Below are 25,444 nucleotides of genomic sequence, written 5' to 3' on the forward strand. Positions count from 1 at the left end.
ATAATTTAGTTTAACATATGTACTTTGAACGAATTCTAATATTCAAAATAAGATTACTTTATCATTACATTTACTAACATTATGGAAATTAGATTAATTCACGAGAAAATGACATGAACTATTTGTCGCGGATGTTTATGCATGTTTTCTGTTGAATATCATCGGAGTAAATCAGCCGACACAGTAGCCTCGCTTTCGTCTCTATGTAATCAACACAAATTACTGTGCATGTTAAATACGTGATGACCATGGGAGATTGAACATAGTTCAACTCCAAAAAATCTGTGGTTCGCACTGTTTGTAAAGGTTGTTTAAACAAAGGGCTAAATTTCAAAGAGAAATGCTATGAAATAGACTGATAAAATAGTTTTAAAAGGATTTTTAAAGTAAACTAGAATTTTGACGCTGAAATTTGACTTCAAATAAATGATCAGATCTAACATCTAAATTAGACTGATATATGAGTACCCTTCTGTGTACTTTTTTTTATCAGACAAAAATAATATTAATAAAAGAAAAGAAAGAGGAAAATAAATGAAAATCACCACTGTTCATTGAGATTTTTATTTTGAATCATTTAGTTTCAATTTTTGAGAAAAAAAAATCCATCCCTACTTCCTGGGTATGAAAACCCCCAGTCGTCAATTCCAAACAAACATTTTTTTAAGGATGGCCTGATTTACACTATATTTTGTTATAGCGAAGGATCTTGGCGGGGATGGCCGGTTATCAGCGCATCTAGTTTTAGGACTCCCATAGGAAATATGCCTTAAAGCAATATGAGCTGCATTTTTGAAAATTTTATTTTGCTCTTAGAATGTGTAATTCTGATAAATATGTAACTTTAATCTTTATGATCATTTACACCAAATGAAGCAGAAGAACGACTTCTACATAAAATCCAATATACAATTTTATATAAGAAATCGTACAGGACGACAATAATGTTATTTTGATTCAACCGAAGCTAATGAATAGTTCTTCCATCGCAAACATGAAAAACAGAAATTAATTAAGGTTATTTTTTTCTGTCATTGACATATTTACATGTATTTACAATTTTGCAACAAAAAATTCCGACATCAAAGTTGCAGCTCATTTTGCTTTTATTAAAGGTACTTGGACACAGATTTGAAGTTATTATTTTCTCTATAATATTACGACTTTTATATTTTAATAGCATTTCACACAAAAATTAATTAAAAATCTTATTTCGCTTAAAAGATATTGAAATTTCAAATTTTTCGGCGGGTTTGATTGACATATCCTTGCACTCTCACAAATTTAATTTTATTCTTCATCCTTAGGAAAAGTGGCAATCTCGTTTTGTATAAATGAAAAATATTAATACTATAATCCAGAAAATTCAGAGTAGACATGTTCGAAAGCAAAACAAACATATATATTGTCAGTCCGTGCAGTTGTGGTAACAGACTGTGACGATTGAACGCACCCGGTGAATTCTAAATATAAACAATAACAGAACTCGAACCCTGTTTACAAAAACTTTGTACATAACACGAGTGTGGTCGATTTGCTTAACTCTGTACGCATCTCTTAGTTCGGAATGACGATACTTGTGAAGGTGTTTTGCTTTCTAACATTTCTTCTCTGAATAAAATTATTTTTCTTGATAAAAGTTTTAATATTTCTCATTAAAACACATTAAAATTGCCACTTTTCCTAAGGATTAAGAATAAAGTCAAAATTTGGGAAAGTGCAAGGATGTGTCAATCAAACCCGCCAAAAAATTTAAAGTTTTAATAACTTTTAAATGAAATAAGATTTTTACTTAATTTTTGTGTGAAATGCTATTAAAATATATAATTCGTGATGTTATTACAGAAAAAATGAGAAAATATTAACTTCAAATCTGTGTCCAAGTACCTTTAAGGATGTATTCTTATGATACGCGGAAAAAAACGTGCATTAAACTTTCCAAATGCTTATATTTTTCTGATAGTGTAATATTCAAGGAATAATTTAAAGACAAGAAAAGTGTATGTTAGTGTTCATCTAAGAGAGATTCAACCCTTTGAACATAGGCCAAAATAGAGCATGGTAAATTTCATCAAAAATGCCACTAGACCATAAAATACCTCATAAAACATAAAAATACAGTGAATTAAAATTTAATTTGGCTTAAATTTACTTGAAAGTATTGCAAAGTTGATTTTTGAAGCAAAATATGAGGAAGTAAATTCCAATTAGATAACTTGTACCCAAGAATGTTGTTTACCCATGTCAAAATTAGGCGCATTTTCCCTAAAAAATTGCTCAAAAAACCAAAGAAAAACATATTTCTACAATTAAACTTTTCAAGAAAATTGTTGTACAATTTCTTTAGGTATTATGACTCCTTTTCATAGCATGAAAAGTAGGGGTTAGTGTACATATAAGAAAGTTTTGATATTTTTTATATCCCCACCCCCTGTTTCTTTTTCAACATTTAATGAAAATAAATCAAGGCATTTAGGCATTAAAGTATGTGTTTTATTAACCAGATATTCAGAATTAGTGTGATTTTTTCAGGTAATAATTGTAATTTGTTAAGAGAAGATTTTTAAGAACAAAAAGTAATCAATTAACACATAAAACTTAATAATAATCTGTTGGATGTCCTCTCTTTCTCTTGCCCTGCAGGGTTTTGCATGGATTGGGTCCTGGTTTGTGGTGTTGGATGGTGGCTTCACAGGGATTAGTCAAATCCAGTCCCACTTTCTCAATCTGATTTTCATGGTTTTCTCCATCTGATTTTAGTGGTTCTTAAACCCTGCTCTCTTGTAAAGGCCTTCATAAGTGATTCTTGTGAAAACAAGACTTACCTGTAAAGAATTATTTTAGAACAAATTAGATTATAATTTACTGGTAATATCATAGTTCAAAAAATGTAAAATCATTATTTTGTCTATCTGACTTATGAACCCAGGCTTGTAGTTTAGACTCGAATAATTTCTACATGTTCCATGATGTTTCAGAAATATTCCATTTTTTTAACCCGCATAGGCCGCCATAGAATGAAGCGACCTAGTTTCTTACCGAATGTAAACAGCTAAAAATTATAGATGTTATCTTATTATTTTCTTACGGTATGTCTATAAATTTGGGATAGAAATTCTGCATTTACAATATCAAGGGTTATTTATCATATATATATTAAGAGCTAAAGTTGCAATAAAAAAGATAATACGAATGTTGTCGTCTGCACGCCTCTGGAGACTTTAGGCCTAACATTACATACATGTAACATGTTTATGCTATGTTTGAGTTTGAGATGTGACAGTATACTATGTATTTTGAAACCTTTGTATCTATAATGCATAAACATTGCTATTTTCAATAAGTTTCAAAGCATTGTAAACCTACATTTTCGCTTTTTCACTGCTAGGCCTACTGGAACATGTGGAACGTCGTCAACACACTTCGGAGCTCTTGACTGGCATGTTTGGGGACCGCTTTCGAGAATGTACCTGTAGGCCTAATTGTGATATCGGCAATTTTTTAAATGAAGAATATGGAGATAACGAACAGTATTCAATCTCAAAGTCCATTTAACAATACCGTAAATCTGGAAATTTTTACATCGATTTTATTTTGCGAATTTGGGTCAAAATGGTGTTGATTAATTTTTACGTTTCAAAATTTTGCGAATTACCACTGCTTTGTTTACATTTTCTTATTGGCAATTTATTTTTAAGAAAAATATTTTTGCGAATGCATTGAACTCGCAAATTTGCTAAAAATTTACCTACAGCGAAATTTTCCAGATTTACGGTATACAAAATCAGAGCAGAGCAAACACGGACCTCCGAAACATCAGAGGTGGGATCAGGTGACATGGAGGAGTGAGCATCCCCTGCCGACCGGTCAGACCCGCTGTGTGCTCGTTGTTATGATCAGGAAATAACGGAAAAAATCCGTCGTCAATTCAGTGTGTAAATAATGGACTAACAATTGGTATGAAAAACGTCAGTCAGCATTTGACTCAATGATAAATTGTACTTGCTGACAAAGTCATTGTATAGTCCATAGAACTTACGAAATGATGACTTTAAACAGGTCTGGACGATTTCTAAATAAGGAAGTCAAGAACGATAACCGTGAATTGTTATTAATACACAGAATAAACAAGGTGCTAATCCTTCTGACCAATCATATACAGCATTTAAACAAACCCATGAGAGAATAAATAAAACACGTGGTTTTTAAGTTTTTTGCCCAAAAGATTTTTTTAGAACAAACTTTTTGTAAACTTTATGCGCATTTGGGAATAATATGATATTTATGACAATTCTACCGTGAATAAACACGACTTGAAAGCTTGGAATACGTTTTATGTGGGATAAATAAAATCTGTCTATGGGAGTTAGCAATCCCAAAAGTTTACTTACGTTAAAAAAATGATATAAATACGGTAAATTTTCAGTTTTTAGAGCCTGACAAAAAATCTTATCGAAAAGATATTAACAGTCTAAATTATTTTTGAGTGTTTATTACAGAATACTAGTAGTCCATGCAGTTTCTGATATGTGAGGTAAGATATTGGGATAAAACGCATTCATGTATAATTACATGTACAGGATTCTCTTTTCTCCACGTTAAACGCCTTTCCTTATGCCCATTTAAAGTCTGCTTAGCTAAGTATTCGGCGCTCATGAAACCCGTGATAATGCAAAACTATATGTGTATACTCCATACGATAAACATTTGTGTGAGTTGATCTATACTCATGGAATTTAAACATTATCGATGAAAATCGGACGGCTAAGCAAAATTATATTTACCATCATATAGTATATTCTGGTAAATGTTCTAATGAAACTTGATAAAAACTTGCTGGTGCGATTTATACCTCTGTAAACGATTACATTTTATCGTGCATTATTATTTTTTCTTTACCGAGATAAAAATGTCAAGGTTGTTCACGGTAAAAATGTGGGGAATACCTTATTCTTCAAAAGTTTTCATCTTACTTCTACATATTTTTTGTTAAAAAAATCTTTTTGAGGAAAAAAACAAAAGCACGTGTTATCTTTTTGTTCTTTTAGAATATGTTTTGGGGTGTGTAAAAATGCTGTTGTCTGATTGGACAGAAAAATAATTACGTGTACTTGATGTACATTTATAGCAACTTTCGATTACCGTTCTTGACTTCCATATTTAGAAATCGTCCAGACCTGTTAAACGAGACTGCTGATATTCTTGTTTCATCAACTTGCTTGTCAATAATTAACCTCGTTTAAGAAATTGTTCATACGTAGAGCATGCTCTTCCGTATCGGATCAATTGAAATATATATATACTCCGTATGCAGGTGATTAAGGTATATTGCTGCATAAGTAAGGGAAGTTGACGATAGAAAAGTTAAAGTCATCACGTTTATCATATAGCTTGGTTGTTAGATTACCATTAGTGTCTCTTTCAAGTAAAATGTCCAAATATGAATCAGAAGTGTCGGACTCTGTGGTATCTTTTATCTCAAGCTCACCGGGATATATCGTATTGACGTAGGATTGGAAATTATCATTATTAATTGACAATACGTCGTCGATATATCTAAATGTCGAGTTGAAGGCCAAATCAAGTGTTTTCTTCTTTTCACGCATAAGATTTTGCATAAATTCTGCTTCATATGAAAATGAAAATAAGTCTGCTAATAACGGAGCGCAATTTGTACCCATGGGAATTCCAATAGATTGTTGGAATACCTGGTCTCCAAAAACCACATAGATATTGTTAATCAGAAACTCAAGCATCTTCTTGATGTCTACTTCAGAGTACTTATGTGTGCAATCAGAATCTGTTTTAACAAAATAATTTTGCAAATGACCAATGACGAGGTAAGTAAATTTACGAGTTCCATTTTTATTGAAGAAGCAGCTGTCAATGATATCAAAAAGCCTGGGTTTTATTTTGTCGTGGGGAATTGTTATAAATGTAATGTTATAAAATTTCTGTCGGTTGGCTCTTTTAATGGCGTGCCATTCGGCATTTCTGCCGCTTTGAAACGAGTGATCCCGTCTTCTTGATTCTTCCCCTCTCGATCATGTCGATTTCACTTGTTGACTTTCTTAGGCCTATGTCTTAAATATCGTAATTTTGCACACGTGTTGGTCATTAATACAACATAGAAAGATTTTTTATTTAGAAATAAATATAGTTAAATATATAATTCATAAAAACTTTTAAAACTTGTCTGTAAATTGGTATCAGTTTGAATATTTTACGACATGTCTAAGTACGAAGTCCAACTTGGGGTAAAATGATCATAAGAATACATCATTAAAGTATTCCGAAAAATTCAATATAATGTTGTTATCTTTTTTATAAGCATGAATTTTAATTTTAATGGGTATTATACTAATGCAGCTGTATGAATGGAGTCTCAACCGAGTCCAGCCAAAGCGATTATATGCACATCAGCTGTTTGTCACGTGACATGGTTAAAATTAGATAGAAAATATGTACGATAAAAAGACTGTTCACGTTCAACGATATAGTATAATATGGATGTCTTTGCACTATGAAATCGGTCGTGTTTTCTTTAGGACAAATTCCTGAACCTGAAAAGTGCTAAAAGCAACACCCACATGCCCGGGAATTATATTAAATTTAGCGGTATTTACACTGTTCACTATGCGCATTGAAATAAAGTAAACTTACGGGAAAAAAACCCAACTACGCACAACTTGCTCCCAGCACTTTTCAAAATAGTAGGGAAAATAGCTACATGTGTATAAAATACCATAATTTATTGTTAAGCTGATAACATTGAATTTCTGAGATTGTCGAGGGTTGTGCCCGCGATTGTAGTCCGTTTATATTTCACCCCTACTAATGTGTTCGGAAACTTTTATTTTTCGGTGTTCTGCAAATTATAAAACCCAATGAGTTCAGAGTAGCTCTGGCAGTGGCTCTGGCGAGAGTAAGCGAGACTTCAGCGAGATAGGGTAAATTATTCACGGAATACAGCATTATTGTCAAATAATAGCATTTATGTAATCATGTGTTTTATAGTACCAGGTTTTTGTTTTCATATCATATGTATGTGTATTTGGCTTCTATCGGGGAATTAGCCAAACCTGTGTACATTAACCAATCAGAAGCATGTATTTTCTTGTGTCTCAGAATAGCGCCACTTCACTGATTTAGAGGGAAAACAAAAACACGTTAAATTTTTCTACTTAAGAAATCAAGAAATCATCATGTTTTCCTGTGGAATTGTAAGATTCCTATAGTAGACCATCAGTAAACAGCTTTATCTGAATTCTGGTAGACCTAGACAGTGAAGTAAGTTCTTATTGGTGACTTTTTAACGAATCCAGGATTCGACAGCTCCGTCCAAAAAGCCCACAACACGATGGCGGAGGGTGCGAAGATTCATGTTCGACTCATGGGACATTCATACATTCGCCGGTTAGGTGAATTTATCGCAGCTAATGAAAACTATGCTAATTTACAATTAGATAATACACGATATTTTGTGGACTTTCAAGCTAGAGGGGGGCTAACCTTTCAACGTCTAGCACAATGCGCGGAATTCACTAATTTCCCCAAACCTCCCCCCGATGTGTGCTTTCTGCAAATGGGCGGCAACGATTTATGCCGGGTACAACCCCACAAAGTGGTGACAGATTTACTCTCATATGCCCAATATTTACGTGACGGCGTGGGAATCAAAAACGTTATAGTGGGTCAATTGTTACGTCGACAGCCATGGGCGACCAGACCAGGGTATAACGAAGACGTCATATACGTTAACAATAAATTGAAGGAAGGAACTGCTACCCTAGAAAACATTTATTATTGGCAACATCGTGGATTTTGGACGGACCTGTCTTATCTTGGTCGTGATGGTGTACACATAGAGGGAACATCCAGGCACATGAAAAAATACCTCCACAGCATTCACAGCATTCGTATTGCAGTTCTTCACCATTCCAGATAAGCCAGTGTTTTTTAATTTTATTAACTATAGATCTGTAACTCTATTACATGTCAGAATTCAGTATGGTCACACGCAGAGTAGTGTACATTAATATAATCTCACGCAGAGTAGTCTGATTCAGTTTAAGCGTATGCAGAGTATTATGCATTATTTTAGTCACACGCAGAGTAGTGTGCATTAGTCGAGTCACACGCAGAGTAGTGTGCATTAGTCGAGTCACACGCAGAGTAGTGTGCATTAGTCGAGTCACACGCAGAGTAGTGTGCATTAGTCGAGTCACACGCAGAGTAGTGTGCATTAGTTGAGTCACACGCAGAGTAGTGTGCATTTGTTGAGTCACACGCAGAGTAGTGTGCATTAGTTTTATTCATACAAATGTATTAGTCTCTCTATGAGTAGTATGTTTAGAGATTCATGGTGTGTACTTGATGTAGAATACTGTGAAAATTGATTTTATTACTGTACTTGGTAGTCATACAATTAAAGCAATATGCTTTGGTTGTCACAATTGATGTTGCCTATATGTTATATGCATAATGCATATAATATTTTGTTATTTGCAGTAAAGTTTACATAAATTTTGATCTCAAACATCTGGGTGCATAAATCTGAGTTGAGTAATTAATAACAGATGCAGTCCAATGGTTCTGAAATTTATGTAGAGATAAAAATACCAAGTTTGATTAGTTATCAATGATATATCGGACTTGACACACACTGAGAATGATGTGTTAAGTCCTGAGAAGAAATAATATCTGTTTGCCTTATTATATATAAGGCACATCTTAGGTTAGCTAAGACATATCATAGTGTATTAAAACAGTGAAGTCATTTTGTAGGAGTCATGCCTAGGAAAAAGACTTCCAAACAGACAGACGGCCAGGGTATGGATGCGCCATCCGCAAAACGTCGGAAGCCAAATCAAGCTTCGGGGGCCACAAAACCAGACCAAGTCCCCATTGACTATCAAAAACTTGCCGCAGAGATCCTACGGCAACAAAGTTTGCACCAACCTCAGTCGACTGGTGAAGAAAAAAACCAGGAACAGACCTCTGCATCAACGACAATATCACAGGTTAATACAACAGCTTCAATGTCATCACAGCCTGCTACATCAGGGTCACAAGCTTCTACAGCAGGGTCACAAGCGTCTACATCAACGACACAAGATGCTACCTCAGGGTCACAAGCTGACACAACAGCAACAGTGTCACAACTGGTATCTAGGATATTTGAAGGTGAGCCAGCAGGCACAGCACCCAATAAAAACACAAGTAATTACATACCAATCACTGATGGCATTCCTCTTGGTGCAACCGTACCTAACAAAATTAAGTCAAAAATATGGTCAAATGAATTTATAGATTTGCGTAGTCTCTTGACGCACCAAGAGGAAGACCCAGTGACCTTACTGATCACACCAGGGGTAATAAATTTGCAACATAGTCAAAAGTCTAAAACACCTCTGTCCATCAACCAATGGACAGATGCGTTTCTGGTTTTTACGTGTATCGTTATACAACAGAAACCCACTGAGGCTCCCCACCTGCTTAAGTACATGTCATTCATAAGGGAGCTACAAAAACTTCATGGGGATTCAGCGTGGCGATCATACGATGAGTCTTTCAGGAAGTTAAGGGAGACAGTAGACCTTCCATGGCAAAAGCCAGTGGAGGAACTACGTGGTAAATCATTAGCTGTTTCCACAAAACAATCTAATGGGCAGCCTTTTCGTGGGAAACAGGTGGGGAGAATCGGTGGGGTCAGATTCTGCTTCGCCTATAACCAAGGTAACAAATGTAAGTCAACCCCCTGTCCATTCACCCACATTTGCCAAGCCTGTAGAGGTAATCACCCCAAAATTAAATGTAAATCTACAGAAAAATCTGAACATGATAGGACCTCTCCCAACACCAGTAAAGGCAAACAAACTAAATGACCATTTAAGGGGTTATGATGACCAATTGAGAGATTATTTGGTAAAAGGTTTCAGTTTCGGATTTTCCCTGGGATGTGAAAACACTCCTACAGCGTCTTTGTCAAAAAACCATAAATCAGCTCAAAATCACCCAGAAATCATACAAGATCACATACAAAAGGGCCTTGAGCTCCATCGTATAGCAGGACCTTTCCCAAACCCTCCTTTCGACCCATTTGTGTCATCCCCTTTAGGTGTCATACCAAAATCAGAGTTTTTATTTTTGAACGCCAACTTTTTGCTTGTAATGTATATATGTTTTACAATTTTTTCTGTTATTTCGTACATTATTTTGACATGTAACAGGGGAGATCATTATACAACTTTACTTGTTTATGTAAAAGAATATTTGTATAAGGTTTTTTGGATCTCCCCATTTATTGTATTCTTTAATACTCATTGTCATTTTCAATAAATGACAATTCACACAAATATGGAGTTGTGATTTTTATCCAGGAAGAAAGTGGAAGGTTATTTAGATCTCAATAATATGTAAACAAGCAGGTATTACATAAATGTGGCTGGGAAGTGACTGGCATGTGGAGGCATGGTAAACAGAAAAGTTATGTTGCGTTTCAGTTTTCATCACTCTAGAATCAGCTGATAATGTCTGTATAAATGTACTTCAATCAATCGATCTCTTTTACATTCATTCAAACTTAAATTAGTATCCTCTATAATACAATTTTCTGCAGTCATGAATTAAAATTTCTTATTTGACAAATATTTTTGCTTGGGAACCGGGACTATATTTTTGGGCGTCAGATTAGCAAATGTGGCACGAGCATGATTTTAACTGACTAATCAGCTGAATGAGTATTGGATTATTGGTTACTATGAATATTACAGGAATTTTACGCTTGAAAAAAAAGGAAAATCTTATCGTAAATGAAAAGCATTTTTTAAAATAATATTTTCATGCTCACAATGACAAACAATTCATTTGTTAAGTAAACGGCGGAAGTCTAGGTTTCTGAAAGTCATACTGCAAAAGCAATTTGTGTTTGTAATTAATTCCTTAGTTGTACTATCGGTGCATACAATTGCCAGTTGAATTCCCTGGGCGAACACGTGATAACGAATGTAAACGAAGTTTTGTCCATTTAAATGCAAAAGAGATGCTGCTCTTTTTCCTTACCCTTGAAGCGCTGGTTTTCTGAACTAGACACAAACCATATATATAGCTACATTTTATTAAACATTTTTTTTCCATTTAACAACATCTTATAGTTTCTTATCTTTGTATTTTGTTCGTAAGAAAATTTTCTTTATTTTGCAGTCCATTAACATGATCGTAGATTGACCTGAACTACTTGTTCGAAGTAAAATGTAAACATTTATTCAAGATTATTTGATTTTATATCAAATAGTAAATTATTAATTTAGGACAGGGCTTTAATGTTTGGTTATTTGGGACGAAGTGTACACAAGTTATTACATCAGGAATATACAAAGTCGTATTACGAGTCAAACTGTGTACGAATTAATTACAAAGATGCACCGGAAGTTATCTCCCTTTTCAAACCAGCAAATTGTTGAAATCAGACGCTTTTTTCAACACCAAAGCAATCAAAAGCCATCACGTTACTAGAATCGAAATCATGCCGCCAGTTAGAACGAGAGTGACCAAGAGAGCGTCCAGGAAGCGGAGGGAGACCATGGGCACCCCATCGAGAGGCAGAGGGCACCGGTGCAGTCAAAGCACTAGGCCCAGGACAAATCTCACGCCAACACGCCAGGCCCCGGCCGAGGCAACAGACGCCGGTGGAATTCCCCCAGAAGCTCTTCCTCTGCCATCCGATACTATACAACCTACGCTGACATCACAAATAGATCAAAGCATCCCTGAAATCCCCAGTGGAAGCGGTGAGTCAAATTTAAATTTTTCAAGTCAGCCACTACAAGAAATCAGTTGTTATGATTCCGTAGGTTCACACGTCCCTCAGAAGATTAAAAACCAAATATGGGAGGGCAAATTTATCGATCTCTCACTGCTTACTAAAACAGCTTGTGAATTACAAGATTATGAATCACAAGGGGACATAAAAATTAAAGAAGGGCGGCTATGCATTGTGAAACCAAAAAGAAACACTTTTCTTACAATCGATAAGTGGACATCGGCTTTTATTATATTTACAAGCGTAATGTTAGAGAAATTTCCAAAACGGGCTCAAGAACTACTCAAGTATCTCAGAGATATCAGAATGGCTGCTACTTGGTCAAATAATTGGTTTAAATATGACGAGCAGTTTCGTTTAAAAATGGCCAACCAACCCAGCTGTCATGGGGTCAAATTAATCAGGAATTTTGGCTTTTGTACATATCTAACAAGCATGAAACTACTCAAACGTATAATCGTACCTCTTCTCAAAGTCAAAGTTCTTACCCAAGCAATTCAAACCGTACTTCGGCATTTTATTGTAATCATTTTAACAAGGGAGTAAGTTGCCCCTTTCTTCCCTAGGTGCAAGTACAGACATGCATGCAGCAAATGCGGAGCTAACCACCCAAGTGCCAGGTGTTCAAAATAATGGTTCAATATATTCTTTGGGCACAACACCAATCAAGTTACAAAATTTATGTAAACATTTAGTTGGATACTCTGATTGTGAATTCATATTCCAGGGTTTTAAGTATGGTTTTAATCTCCAATATTTGGGCCCCAGGGCCCCTCGTGAATCTTGTAACCTCCCTAGCCTCAAGGCTAATACAGTAATAGCTGAAAGTAAAATTCAAAAAGAAGTAACATTAAAACGAGTTGCAGGCCCTTTTGTTCACCCACCATTTCCAAACCTGCAGGTCTCCCCCTTAGGCCTTGTGCCTAAAAAAGATGGTGACATGCGACTCATACATCATCTCTCTTACCCAGAAAACAAGTCAATTAATGATTTTATTGACCCTGAAGCATGTACAGTACATTACAGCAATATAGATCAAGCAGCAGAAATGATAGCTAAGGTGGGGAAAGGGGCTTATTTAGCTAAGACGGACATTAAGTCAGCATTTAGACTGCTCCCAGTATCCCCAGGTGACTTTGACCTGCTTGGTTTCAGATTTCAGGACAAATACTATTTTGATAAAATGTTACCTTTTGGCTCTTCAATCAGCTGTGCATTATTTGACAGGTTTGCATCATTCCTACATTGGCTCACTCAAAACTACTCCCAAAATGATCTGATAATTCACTACCTTGATGATTTCCTTTTCTGTGGCCCACCAGGCACATCCACTTGCCACAATACCTTAAATGTTTTTAAATCCATATGTTCAGATATTGGTGTCCCAATTGCTCATGACAAAACAGTCGAACCTACACAAGTCTTAACATTCTTGGGAATAGAATTGGACACGGTCAATATGACCATGAAACTCCCCTCAGAAAAATTAAACCAGATTAATGGCGTATTAGAACACTTTTTGAAGGCAAAGAAAGTCTCCCTGAGAGAAATGCAGTCACTTATTGGCTTATTAAACTTTGCGTGCAAGGTCATTGCCCCTGGCCGGGCGTTCTGCCGCCGCCTTATAAATTCAACAATAGGTATTACTAAACAGCATCACAGAATAAGGGTAACAAAGAACATAAAAGCTGACCTCACAGTATGGAAAACTTTTTTGCAATCTTACAATGGTATATCGGTTATATTTACCCAGCCCTGGATTCACAATGACACAATTCAACTTTTCACAGATAGCTCAGGGGGAACTAATGGAGGGTTTGGTATTTACTTTAGGGGGAAATGGGCTTATGGGGTCTGGCCAAGCCTTTGGGTTGAACAAGGTATTACTAGGGACATGACTTTCCTGGAACTTTTCCCCGTCGTGGTTGCTATTATATTATGGCAGAGCCACTTTGCCAATTCCAGACTTGTTTTCCACATTGACAACATGTCAGTTGTCCACATCATCAACAACTCGACGTCTAAATCTGATAGGGTCATGAATCTTGTCCGCAAGCTTGTGTTAATATGCCTAAAGTCAAATATCTGTATTAAGGCCTTGTATATCCCCACAAAACAAAACTTCATTGCAGACTCCTTATCTCGATTTCAGTGGGGCAGATTCAGGCGACTGGCACCGCAGGCAGACCTAGGGCCCACCCCACTACCAAGCCACATCTGGGAAATATAATGCTTGAAGCCAATCGATTACTACAATGTTCAATAGCACCATCAACACATCGAGCATATTCAACAGCGCTGAACAAATTTCAAAACTTCATTTCAGAATTTAATTACCAAATTATATGGCCAGCACCAGTGCAACAGCTCGTGAATTTTATTGGTTTCCTCTCACTTAATAATATGTCATACAGAACAGTATCACTGTACCTAAATGCAATCTCATACATACACAAAATACATGGCTTTCAGGACACAACAAAATGTTTCATAGTTTCTAAAACCCTGGAAGGGCTGCGTAGATCAGTAGGTACAAACAAAGACCAAAGAATCCCTATTTCATTTGAGCTTTTTCACAAAATTATCCATTCCCTGCCCAATGTTTGCAGTTCCGGATATGAATCCGCCCTCTTTTCAGCAGCATTTACTCTTACATTTTATGGTTTGTTAAGAGTGAGTGAAACACTGGCACTCAATTTCTCAGACATTACAATAAAGAATCAAAACCTTTGCCAAATTACTATTCAAAGATCTAAAACGGACCAAATCGGACAATCTGTTAAAGTAGATATCGCCTCTCATACGGAATCCATTATCAGCCCAATCACAATCTTAAATAATTTTCTGCTTTTAAGAGAGGGGTTACAAAGAAATGACAAGCTTCTTACACATCTAAATTCTAAGCCCCTTACAAAGTACCAGTTTCAAGCCATTTTACAAAAAGCATTACAATTCATTGGGGTCACAGGGCACTTTAGGTCACATAGTTTCAGAATTGGCATGGCAACCGAGCTTGCCAAACAAGGTCTCTCGGATACTGAAATAAAAGCAAAAGGAAGATGGCGGTCAACTTCATATTTAACTTACATTAGGAGACAGTAAAGCTGTCCCCTGTGATTGTAGCACCTACTAACTCTACCAAAGATTTTTCAGGTACCCCAACCATTTGGATACTTGGATCATCAATTCCATTCTGGGCAGGCCAGCATGCTGCAACCTATCGATCAGGGGGAAGTAACCTTAATTTACCTGCCACAATTTCTTGGCTAGGGCGTAGGGGTATGCTTTGGGATCAGTTAGACAAGGCAGTTTCGGATTATTTACTTCAGTATCCTACACCCAAATTTCTATTGATACACCTTGGGTCTAATGATTTAACTACACCAGATTTAACAAGCATCAAACTTATTCATCAAATACAGTGCAGCCTGTATCGCTATAACGCACTTCTCCCAAGTACCACTTTAATTTTTTCTTCAATATTACCTAGGCTGTACTGGCATGGTGCCCCTCCCAAAGCAGGTGCAAAAATTAACAAGAAAAGGCTCAAAGTTAACAAGTCTATCAAAAAGTTTATAACTACTGAAGTTAATGGCTGTTACATAAATAATGACTCAACCATTAAAATCTCGGAAATACAATTGTTCAGGCATGATGGTACCCACTTGTCAAAAACTGGTCTTGAGGTTTACCTTAATAACCTCCAGTCTGCTCTACACATGTTTTTAAACAAGAGAACCAATGTATATCCTCCAAGTTAACTCAATGTTTTATTACAAATACTCAATTTTTGTGGGGGGACATAGTGTCTATGTCCTGTGGCGGGGACTGGGGGATACTTTTGTGTATGTTGGGATCAAGTGGCCCCATAACCTGGTTGTCTCCCCACCCTGCCTCAAAGCAGGGGGGCGTTTTGGTATGTAATACATAAGTACATGTAGCACATAAGTTGTCTAAAGTAACATTATATGGTAACATCCGTGGTTCATGGCCTGTCATGGCTGGTTCCACCTCCACCTCGCACAAGCGGGGGGAGGCCACAGTCTGGTAAAGTAAGTGGGTACACCAGGTGGCGCTGGAGACAGGGAGAAGGGCAGTCCCGCATTCACTGGTCCAGAACGTGGTGACCGTTCGGATCGGGCACTTGTGCTTACACTCGGCCCCCCATGTGCCCATGGTTATTTTGGTACATTTGTAGGTATCCCCCGTCCCCCACAGAAAATTGCGGCCTTTTTATTTCCAATTATGTTGATTGTAATAAATGTGTGTTTTTGTGCTCAAAGTGTTAATAATAAAGTGATAGAACTTAATACAGGTGTTATCATTACAGGCGTTTACATGATAGGATGGGTCTGATCTGAGTTGTCTGTATGTCTTCTATCTTAGTAATGGATGGACTCAAAGCAAAGCGCTTGCGCTGCAAGTGCATTGTATGAGGGTAGTACACTAAGCGGAAAGTTGTGTAAAGGGATCATGCTCCCTGTATCTATAATTAATCAAGATTATTTGATTTTATATCAAATAGTAAATTATTAATTTAGGACAGGGCTTTAATGTTTGGTTATTTGGGACGAAGTGTACACAAGTTATTACATCAGGAATATACAAAGTCGTATTACGAGTCAAACTGTGTACGAATTAATTACAAAGATGCACCGGAAGTTATCTCCCTTTTCAAACCAGCAAATTGTTGAAATCAGACGCTTTTTTCCCAGCCCACCCACCCCTGTAATTAATAGTTGAAAGGTCGTTAATAATTATAAATTAAAGAGTTTTCTTTTCTGCTGGTTTTGTTTTATCTTGCAGGAAACTGGAATGTGGATCCATGGGGATAGCAGGCATCCATCAGTGTAGGAAAATGTGAGCAGCACAGAGCCTATGACCATCAAGGAATACACGCTTATACCAGTTCATTAGACTTTCTAGTGCATGTAGTGTAAATTATCTACCATGGACACTTTTATAACAGGGGAAGCCTGGTTAATCATAAATGGGGAAAATCATGTTTGGGAATTTATCCTTTAACCCCCTTTTTTTTTTATTGTCGCAATTCCGGGATGGGGGGGCGGGGACTGGGGGATACTTTTGTGTATGTTGGGATCAAGTGGTGTAAACGCTGCTATTCATTCAACGATTGGTCAGTTGCTTGTGGTAAGATCCCTTGTGCGCATTTATAACAATAGCCATATAAGGCAAGTACAGGTTTGTCAGTGTAGAGGATAATGCACACTTTTTACCAGCGAATCGGTCACCGGTGAGCTCTAATTTTCGCCGAAAAGTATAAGATGTATTGTTATTTTAACTTCCACTCCTTTAGCCACCCCTTTTCTGTTGAAAATTGTGAAAGTCTTTCAGAAAGGTCAGGAAACATTTATTACAGGACATGTTTTCTAAAGAAACACGCTATAGCAATATCATGTTTACTGCCAATTTTATGTATAAAACCGGTTCTACCCTATAACCTTTGAATAGATCAACCTAAACCACGTGTCTTGAATTTAAGGGTTTGCTTTTGTGTGCAGCCAAGTGAAACTCACTGAAAATGAAGACCTAAATATCTTTAAAGATAAACCTTGCAAACACTTGAAAACTGGCCCATTTTATCTTCATAATGAAAACTGTCTTTTGGTGTATGCAGCTATGAAGTGCACAATACACCTGCAGTACTGCGCAGCCACAGATTTTAGCATCGCATTAAAAAATCCAAAAAAATATGAAATAGATAAATAAACAAAGTGGCTACAACTATTTGTTAAGAACCATTGTTTTAAATGTAAACTCACTGCAATAGGTACAATTCTTTAAATGCATACTATCAGGTCAACAAGAAAATGTTAGCCATTAAAGTAGTGCCAACCACATGGCAATGTGTTAAAAATAGAATTAAAGGGACTCACCGTTGTTCTATAAATAGCACTTTATATGAAAGCCCAAATTTTTCAAAAGGATTACATTACAATGGTGTGTACAAAACAGAGAAATTAATGTTAGAAAATTATTTTTCTCCTTAAAAAATATGCTAAATAAGAGATTAAAAATCTGTAGGGTAATGAAAGTGTGCAATTTGAATGACACTTGGCCCACAATATTTATTTGAGTCTTGGTGTTCTTCACATTTCTAAGACATTCTTACCCCCTTTATTCTCGTGAAAAACAAATATGAGCCAATATTTTGGCCCCACCAAGAGGTCATAAGGCCACATCTAATCCAAAATTGATTCTGCAACATGAGGATATTTCATTATCAATCTGGCTAACAAGGCTAATTCTAAAGAAAATGTTTAACCCCCCCCCCCCATGTATGTATACATACATTGACCAGTTATATAAAATCTGATCCCAGAAGAAGAAAAAAAATGAAAATACAAATAGGGAATATTTTAATATTGTTGATACATTGTATTAGGTCTGGTCAATGATTTAGACCAACTTGAATGTTCACCATTTGAGAATGCTCACATTGAATTATGAGTAAAACATTACCCTGCGGCTCGTTAAAAGACAATTTTTTTTACTACATATTCCCATTTGATACCCTATTTTAGGGATTAATTTTCATGGATTTCAGATAAACAGATTTAACAGACACAAGAGACCCTTTGATCAGAAAAGCTCCATAGAGCCTTTTGTTAAGATGACCTAAGATATAAAAATGTCTTTGATTATTGTAAAAAAAAAATCACAAAGAAGAACAAAACAAAAGGATGATAAATGATTTTTTTTAATTCTTCATCACTTCCAGAATATTATATTTCTTTTAACATGTTATCCAGCATAATTTATATAAGTTTGACTAATTTTATCTAAAAGTCTCTTTAAAGATAAAGGTATTATTCTATAAATATAATTCAATCTTAACAATATACTATATAGTAACTGCAGTATGAAAATATCTGAGACCTGTGTTCCATGCACTGGTTTCAAAAGACTGGTTTAAAAACATTTTGTGCATTTAATGCACTTAACAAGAAAACATATAAACTAAGGTAAAACATTTAATTATAATATCCTTAACCAAGATCCCAAAATGTTCTTCATTGCAAACTTGTAGAAAGTTTATATATGTGTTTTTGTTTATGATCTTTTTCAACAATGTTCTGAAAATTCAACACATGTGTATATACTACCATTAAATCAGAAATAACTTTCAAGTCACTTTGTAATAAACTAGATCAGAGTCTTCATATGTTGCTGATATTTTCTCCAACACTGTTTTCCAAAAGATTAACTGTTGAGACAAACCAACATGGACAAAACCTCTGTCATTAGAAGCATTTCCTTTCTAACTTTGAAATCTGTAAAATAATATAAAATAACACTAAAAAAAACCAATACAGATCACTATCAAAGAAGAAAATTGAATTGAATGATAAATCTTTACAACATGACTAAGAAAAAAAGGTAACTTAAGATCAGTTAAGACTCTTTTATTTATTAATCCTTTCTTCAGGTTTTCAATCTACCATTTCAACTAAAGAATAGAATTATATGCAAATTTCATCTTTAAAAAAATAATGCTAGTTTATATCTATATATTTGTTCAATTTTGTTGCTTTTTTTTTATTTGAGGAACAATTTATATATTAATTATCAGTAATTTAAAATACTTTTCCCAATGACATCTTCATACACTAGCTGCAATAATCTGCAAATCAGAATGAGTATGGTCCAAAATGACTTATATAAATAGTACAATCTTGTGTGAATATCATTATATAAAGAATTATAAATACAAAAAAGAAATAATAAATAAAAAGAAATAATATTTTAATGTCAAAATTTTGATTTACAAATAACACAACTTATTTACCATATTTGTTTACTACGTAGAGCCTTTTCACGTATCCGTCATTGGACATTTAACTTTGAGTGACTGAGGCTCAATGAAGGATGATCCGATCTTACACAACTTAGTCAACTATTAATCGCTCATTAATGAAACCAAATTTATGCTACTCATAATATTTGACACTCTGTTTTTAATTTTACATTATTTTGAAACAATGACGAACACTTTTGGTATTTTGAAACAAAGTAACATTGATATTAGTTCTCCGCTACCTAATCGTGGTCTGCAAGAACCACGGGGAAATTTTCGGATCCTCCGTATAATGTTTAACCTATTTAGAATTGATGTGTACCAGATTACAGGCTTATCATACTCAAACTGCATTACTGACACTAGAAGTTATGTAAGATATCTGAGATAACGCTCATAATTCATAATAAACACAAAAATCGACTTACCAAATCCTACTTTCACTTTAGCCGAATATCGCATGACAGACATCAGAAATAATCTACACATAGCGAATATAGTTCTTAATTTTCGTGCAATATTGTTTTAATTATTTGACATCGCACTGCACCTGTACGATTAATAAAGTTATTTCACAAAAAGTATTTTATAGCCTTACCTGCAAAAGAAATAACAGGAGTTTATTTCAATCGGAACTGGGCGCGTATTAATTTATCAGGTCCATTGTAAAATCCAAGAAGGAGCATTCCATGATACGATGTAAACATCTATGTAACTTTTATAAAAACACAATTAAATATACCGATCAATACTTTCAACACATGGACATGTTTTAAGAGATATCTCTCTATAATTTCTTTGTGTAAATGGGGCACTAGAGACAACAGATTACAGAATTATTCAATAGTTTTCAATACCGGAATCATAAGAATGGCAGCCCACCGATTTCGCATGGCAGACATACCTAAGAGATGAAAAAAATACAATTACAGAAAAAAGACGCTTATAATTCCTAGGAACAAAACAATTAGTTGTACCCATGACGTTCAACTATCTGTACATGTACAACAAGTGTCATGTTATTGTTTTATTAGACCTGCAGCTGTGCAGTCCTGCAAGTGTATTGTGCACATTGCTGCTGCAAAACATTGCAAGTGACAACCAAATTGAATACATTTCAAGACAGCCTTGTAATAGAAGGTGCCATGGGTTATGTTTTATGAAAAAGCAAGAAGTATTTATTAAGATATTGAGATTTTTATTTTATACGAGTTTCACTTGGCGGAACACAAAAACAAACCCTTAAATCACAATAACATTAGTAGGGGGTGTATATGAAAGCGCATGACTGCGGCTTTATAAGAGACCTGTTAGTTATCAATTTTATAAGACTGTAAAATACTGATTTATGTATTCAAAAATATTGATTTTAGTCAGATCACCTTATTAAGTTTTAATTTTCATATTTACAAGTTGCAATAATGGCTTGATCTGCGTCTCAAGTACATAGAAAATTCGTGTCAAACTAGCCAATCACGTCATCTCTGTCTGACAGCGAGATCAAGTTGGTTTTACTTTTACATTCAAATAGTGTTATAATCACAAGATTAGCTACAAATTAATTGACAATATGTTTACAACAATTATCAGAAATAACTTTATTTATTAGTGTATGAACATTATTAATGGTAACCTAACAAGCAAGCTATATGATAAACGTGACGACTTTATCTTTTCTATCGTCTACTTCCCTTACTTATGCAGCCATTTATCTTCATCACCTGCATACGGAGTGTATATATCTCAGATGATTCGATACGCAAGAGCATGCTCTACGTATGAAGAATTTCTAAAAAGAGGTAAATCATTGACAAGCAAGTTGATGAACCAAGAATATCAACAGTCTCGTTTAAAGTCATCATTTCGTAAGTTCTATGGTCGATACAATGACCTTGTCTCCAGATACAATTTATCATTGAGTCAAATGCTGACTGACCTTTTTCATACCAATTGTTAGTCCATTATTTATACACTGATTTGACGACGGATTTTTCCCGTTATTTCCTGATCATAACAAGGAGCACACGGCGTGTGTGACGGTCAGCAAGGGATGCTCACTCCTCCATGGTATCTGATCCCACCTCTCGTGTTTGTTCTGCTCCTATTTTGTATTGTTTTATGGACTTTGAGATTGAATACTGTTCGTTATCTGCATATCGTTTATTTAATTATAAATGGACAGTTTAAAGTTAGTCAACTTTTTTTACTCACATCTGTATTTGACATCAGCTGTTATATCCTAAGGTTGACCTTTACGCCACAAAATGTACATATATTTGTAAAATGTTTTTTTTAACGATATAGAGCTAAATTCGATTTTTTAATGTACCTTGATTTTTAAGGGGTTAAATTCAGATCATTTTTGTCTCTTTGTAAGTTTTTCCATGACAATTATATAACACCTTCACTACCACGCTGATAAAGTCACCCGCGAGCCGTAGTGGAAAAAATATTCACTCTGGAGTCGCGGAGTAAGAGCTTATCCTTACGTATACGTCTCGGTTTCGAATCCACTGCAGAAAGTGGAGACCGGTCCTGCAATTAAGACTGTGTTACTGTGTTCCGAAGATCGGTGTTGCAGTAGGTATTGGCGCCAAAAAAGCTCCCTCACTATTCAATGGCTCTCAGATATTGATTATCACTCTGATAAATGATGACAGGGAATTCAATAACCTCAATTAGAATCAGAATTTCTTTAAGTCTATGGTAGTTATATCCTGTCAAATTAAAAATGGAAATAACCATTGCTAACTCACAATCGTCGATATATCTAAATATGGGGTCTAAGGCCACAGCAAGTTTTTCTTCTTTTTACGTAATTGATTTTGGACAGATTCTGCTTCATATGAATTCAAAAAAAGCTCTAATAATAACGCGGCGCAATTGGTACCCAAGACGTACGGAAACGATGCCATAATATTCCCGTTTTCAGTTATAAAATTGCTATCTTCCTCACATTACTTCACTGTTGATTTGAAAGAATCTTGTATAGACAGGGAGTTGAGGGGAGGATGGTTGTTATAATTTATCTGTGCTATAATTACTCGTTAGTTTCGTAGACCAATATTAATATGATGTTACTTGTAAATTTAATAAATAAGATATTTCCAACAGAGGCGTAGTCACAAACTTAAAAGTGGGGGGCTCAACTCCAGAAATTCTTTGACAAGCAAAAAAAAAAAAAAAAAAATGAAAGTTCCCCAAACTCGAAAATCCTATTTTTGGGGGGGGGGGGGGGGGGGGGGTTAGTGCCCAACTTTTTCAAAGGCAAGTTACTTTCAATTCCAATTTTTTCCCCCCACAATTCTTCCATATAACTATACTAGGGTCAACAAGTGGGGGGGGGACTATCCCTTCAATGAACATTTCCTATAGTAAAGGTTATGTTGGGGGAAAATTGCTGTGACTTTGTTCTTCATTAAAAAGTGGGGGGGGGCACAGACATACTCTTGCCCCCCCCCCCCCCGATCTGAAAGTGGGGGGGGGGGGCTAGTGCCCCCGTTGCCCCCCCCCCCCCCCACTCATCCCTGTGAATACGCCTATGTCCAATTCATCTAAGAAGAATGTACACTATTTCAAGAAAGTTAACTTGTCATAAACCTATCTTTGCAGCCTCAATTGCAACAAGGTAGCAGTATTATCTTTCTTTATGATACAAATGTGTCACATTGAATTTCCTTTTTTATGTTATTTGAAGAATTGTTCTATATTTTGATGTGTTGTCAAAATAAACATTTGCCCTAAAAATCAAACATTATCTCCTTTATTTTACCTTAAAGGTGATATGCAGTTACTGCTCCAAAATTATTTTTATAATTCCAGAAAAAAGGTGACCACGAGCAGGTTTGGCTAGAACTAGTAAAATCGTTATTAAAATCTAAAATAAACAAATGGAATTTAACCGAAATTTTGGCAGCAAATTCCACTTAATTTTGCATTTTTGAAAAAAATTATCCAAGCATGTATAATTTAAAAATAAAAATAAAGCAAAAAATAAAATGAGTTTTAATAAAATTTTTCTTTCATTTCGAATTGTTGGATGTTTCAGACAACCTAAACCCCTTATTCGCAGTCAAGCATATTAATCCATTATATGCATTAAAATACCATTTCCTATTTCTAGTACAAAATCACGCGTATACCGTTTCCTCGCAATCACACTTTTTTCACGCACTTTTAAAAGTAAATATATCTTTAATTTACTACTAATTGCCTTCTTCATGTTTTCAAACATGCTTAAATCTCGTAAAATAAGAAAATTTACGTTTTTATTTAAAATTATCGTCATAATTATTTACGCATAACATAAGAGAAACTTGTACCGCTGTAAGAAGTGCTAGCTGGAAAAGGTAACGTTTTATTTCTATGAAGTGTACATGCAATGTATGTTGTGTCACAGTACAGTAAGTTGTAAAGAGTTAATAGAGTGATAATCTATTTAATGTTTCTCGATACACTTGACTGTTCAGACTTTGCAGAGCCACAGGATGTTTGGGAAATTATTATTAGGACATTTTACTTATAAAACAATTCAAATCTCGTACATCTGAAAAAGTGTGTATGTTTTTCTCGTCCATAAATCAAATACTTTTTTGTTCTCCTGAATTTAAATTTTTGTGATCTAAATTATATTTTTTATATATGTTGATTATCCATTCTGAAATGTTGCGGGACTATAAGTGCATTAAGTTCAACTAAGACTGACATTTGTTTTGATTGCTTTATTTTGTGGCAGGCGTATTCAATCAAAATTCCATTGTTCCCAAATTCTTTAGACAAAGCTCAAGCCTTATAAAGAAGTTATTGCATCTTTATGACAAATTTTAGGTGGATAAAATGTGTTTTGCCAGACAAATTACGAAGTTTTATGTTTACTTGAAAACAGTTTGAGTAATATGATTAATCAGTGTTATTGCTCTCTTACACCACGGGCAATATGCGACTTCAAAAAAGACAAATGTCAACGGTTCAGGTTTTTGGAGAAAAAATATTAGAAACAAATATTAGAAATATATCAATTACCGCAATCAATTTCTTTAATTGGTATTTCTGTGAAAAATAAGTCTAAAATATTTATATATTATTCAACTAGAATATCATGATCAGCAGTTACAATCAAAGTTATCAATGCGTAAATTATATGTTCGACCTTGCCAGCAAATACTATTTATAATTAAGTTAAATGATCGATGACGTTTTTCATACTGAATGTTAGGCCGCAAAATACACAATCCATTGTCGAAGGATTTTTCCTTTATTTTCCGATCATGAAAAGGAGCACATGGCGGGTGTTACGGGTCGGGAGGATATGCTCACTCCTCCATGGCACCTGATCCCACCTCTGATGTTTCAGAAGTCCGTGTTTGCTCTGCTCACTCTTTCTTTGTATTGTTTAATGGACTTTTGAGCTTGAATACTGTTCGTTATCTCCATATATTTTATTTTTAAAAAACGTCAATATGAAAGGAAAAAAATACTACTTGCTGTAAATGTGACTTTAAAGTAAAAAATTAGGAATATATAATATAAGTATTTTCAATATAAAAGGGTAATCAATTTTACTAGTGTAAGTGGATTTTATATGTATATGTAAATCTTTAAAATATGACTATATTTGTTATCTCCACACATTTAATCTTTTGTTAGAACTAGTCGAGCCAACATTACATATATGACGTATTAGATTTATTTTATGGACGTCTGTGTTTTTTTTTTCTGTACCGGACAGGTCTACTGAAACCTAATCAAATATTTAATTATAGTCTGCAAGCTTGTAAAAATTAAGTAAACCCCACTTACTC

At 35.0% G+C, this 25,444-nt stretch overlaps 2 protein-coding genes across 2 annotated transcripts; both read left to right on the forward strand.

The window, feature by feature from the left end:
• The first annotated feature begins 7,021 nt into the window (after nt 1-7,021).
• On the forward strand, nt 7,022-10,132 carry LOC134252480 (uncharacterized). The gene is made up of 2 exons (XM_062734969.1): nt 7,022-7,290; nt 8,788-10,132. Exon 2 carries the CDS (start codon nt 8,793-8,795, stop codon nt 9,885-9,887), a length of 1,095 nt encoding a protein of 364 aa, XP_062590953.1. The 5' UTR covers nt 7,022-7,290; nt 8,788-8,792; the 3' UTR covers nt 9,888-10,132.
• Nucleotides 7,361-7,948, forward strand: LOC134252484 (uncharacterized). The gene has a single exon (XM_062734973.1). The coding sequence runs from the start codon at nt 7,361-7,363 to the stop codon at nt 7,946-7,948; it is 588 nt and encodes a 195-aa protein (XP_062590957.1).
• Nucleotides 10,133-25,444: the final 15,312 nt, after the last annotated feature.

Source organism: Saccostrea cucullata, unplaced genomic scaffold, assembly GCF_032062105.1.
Source record: "Saccostrea cucullata isolate Sc308-1 unplaced genomic scaffold, CSIRO_AGI_Scuc_v1 ctg1541, whole genome shotgun sequence".
Lineage (NCBI taxonomy): Eukaryota > Metazoa > Mollusca > Bivalvia > Ostreida > Ostreidae > Saccostrea > Saccostrea cuccullata.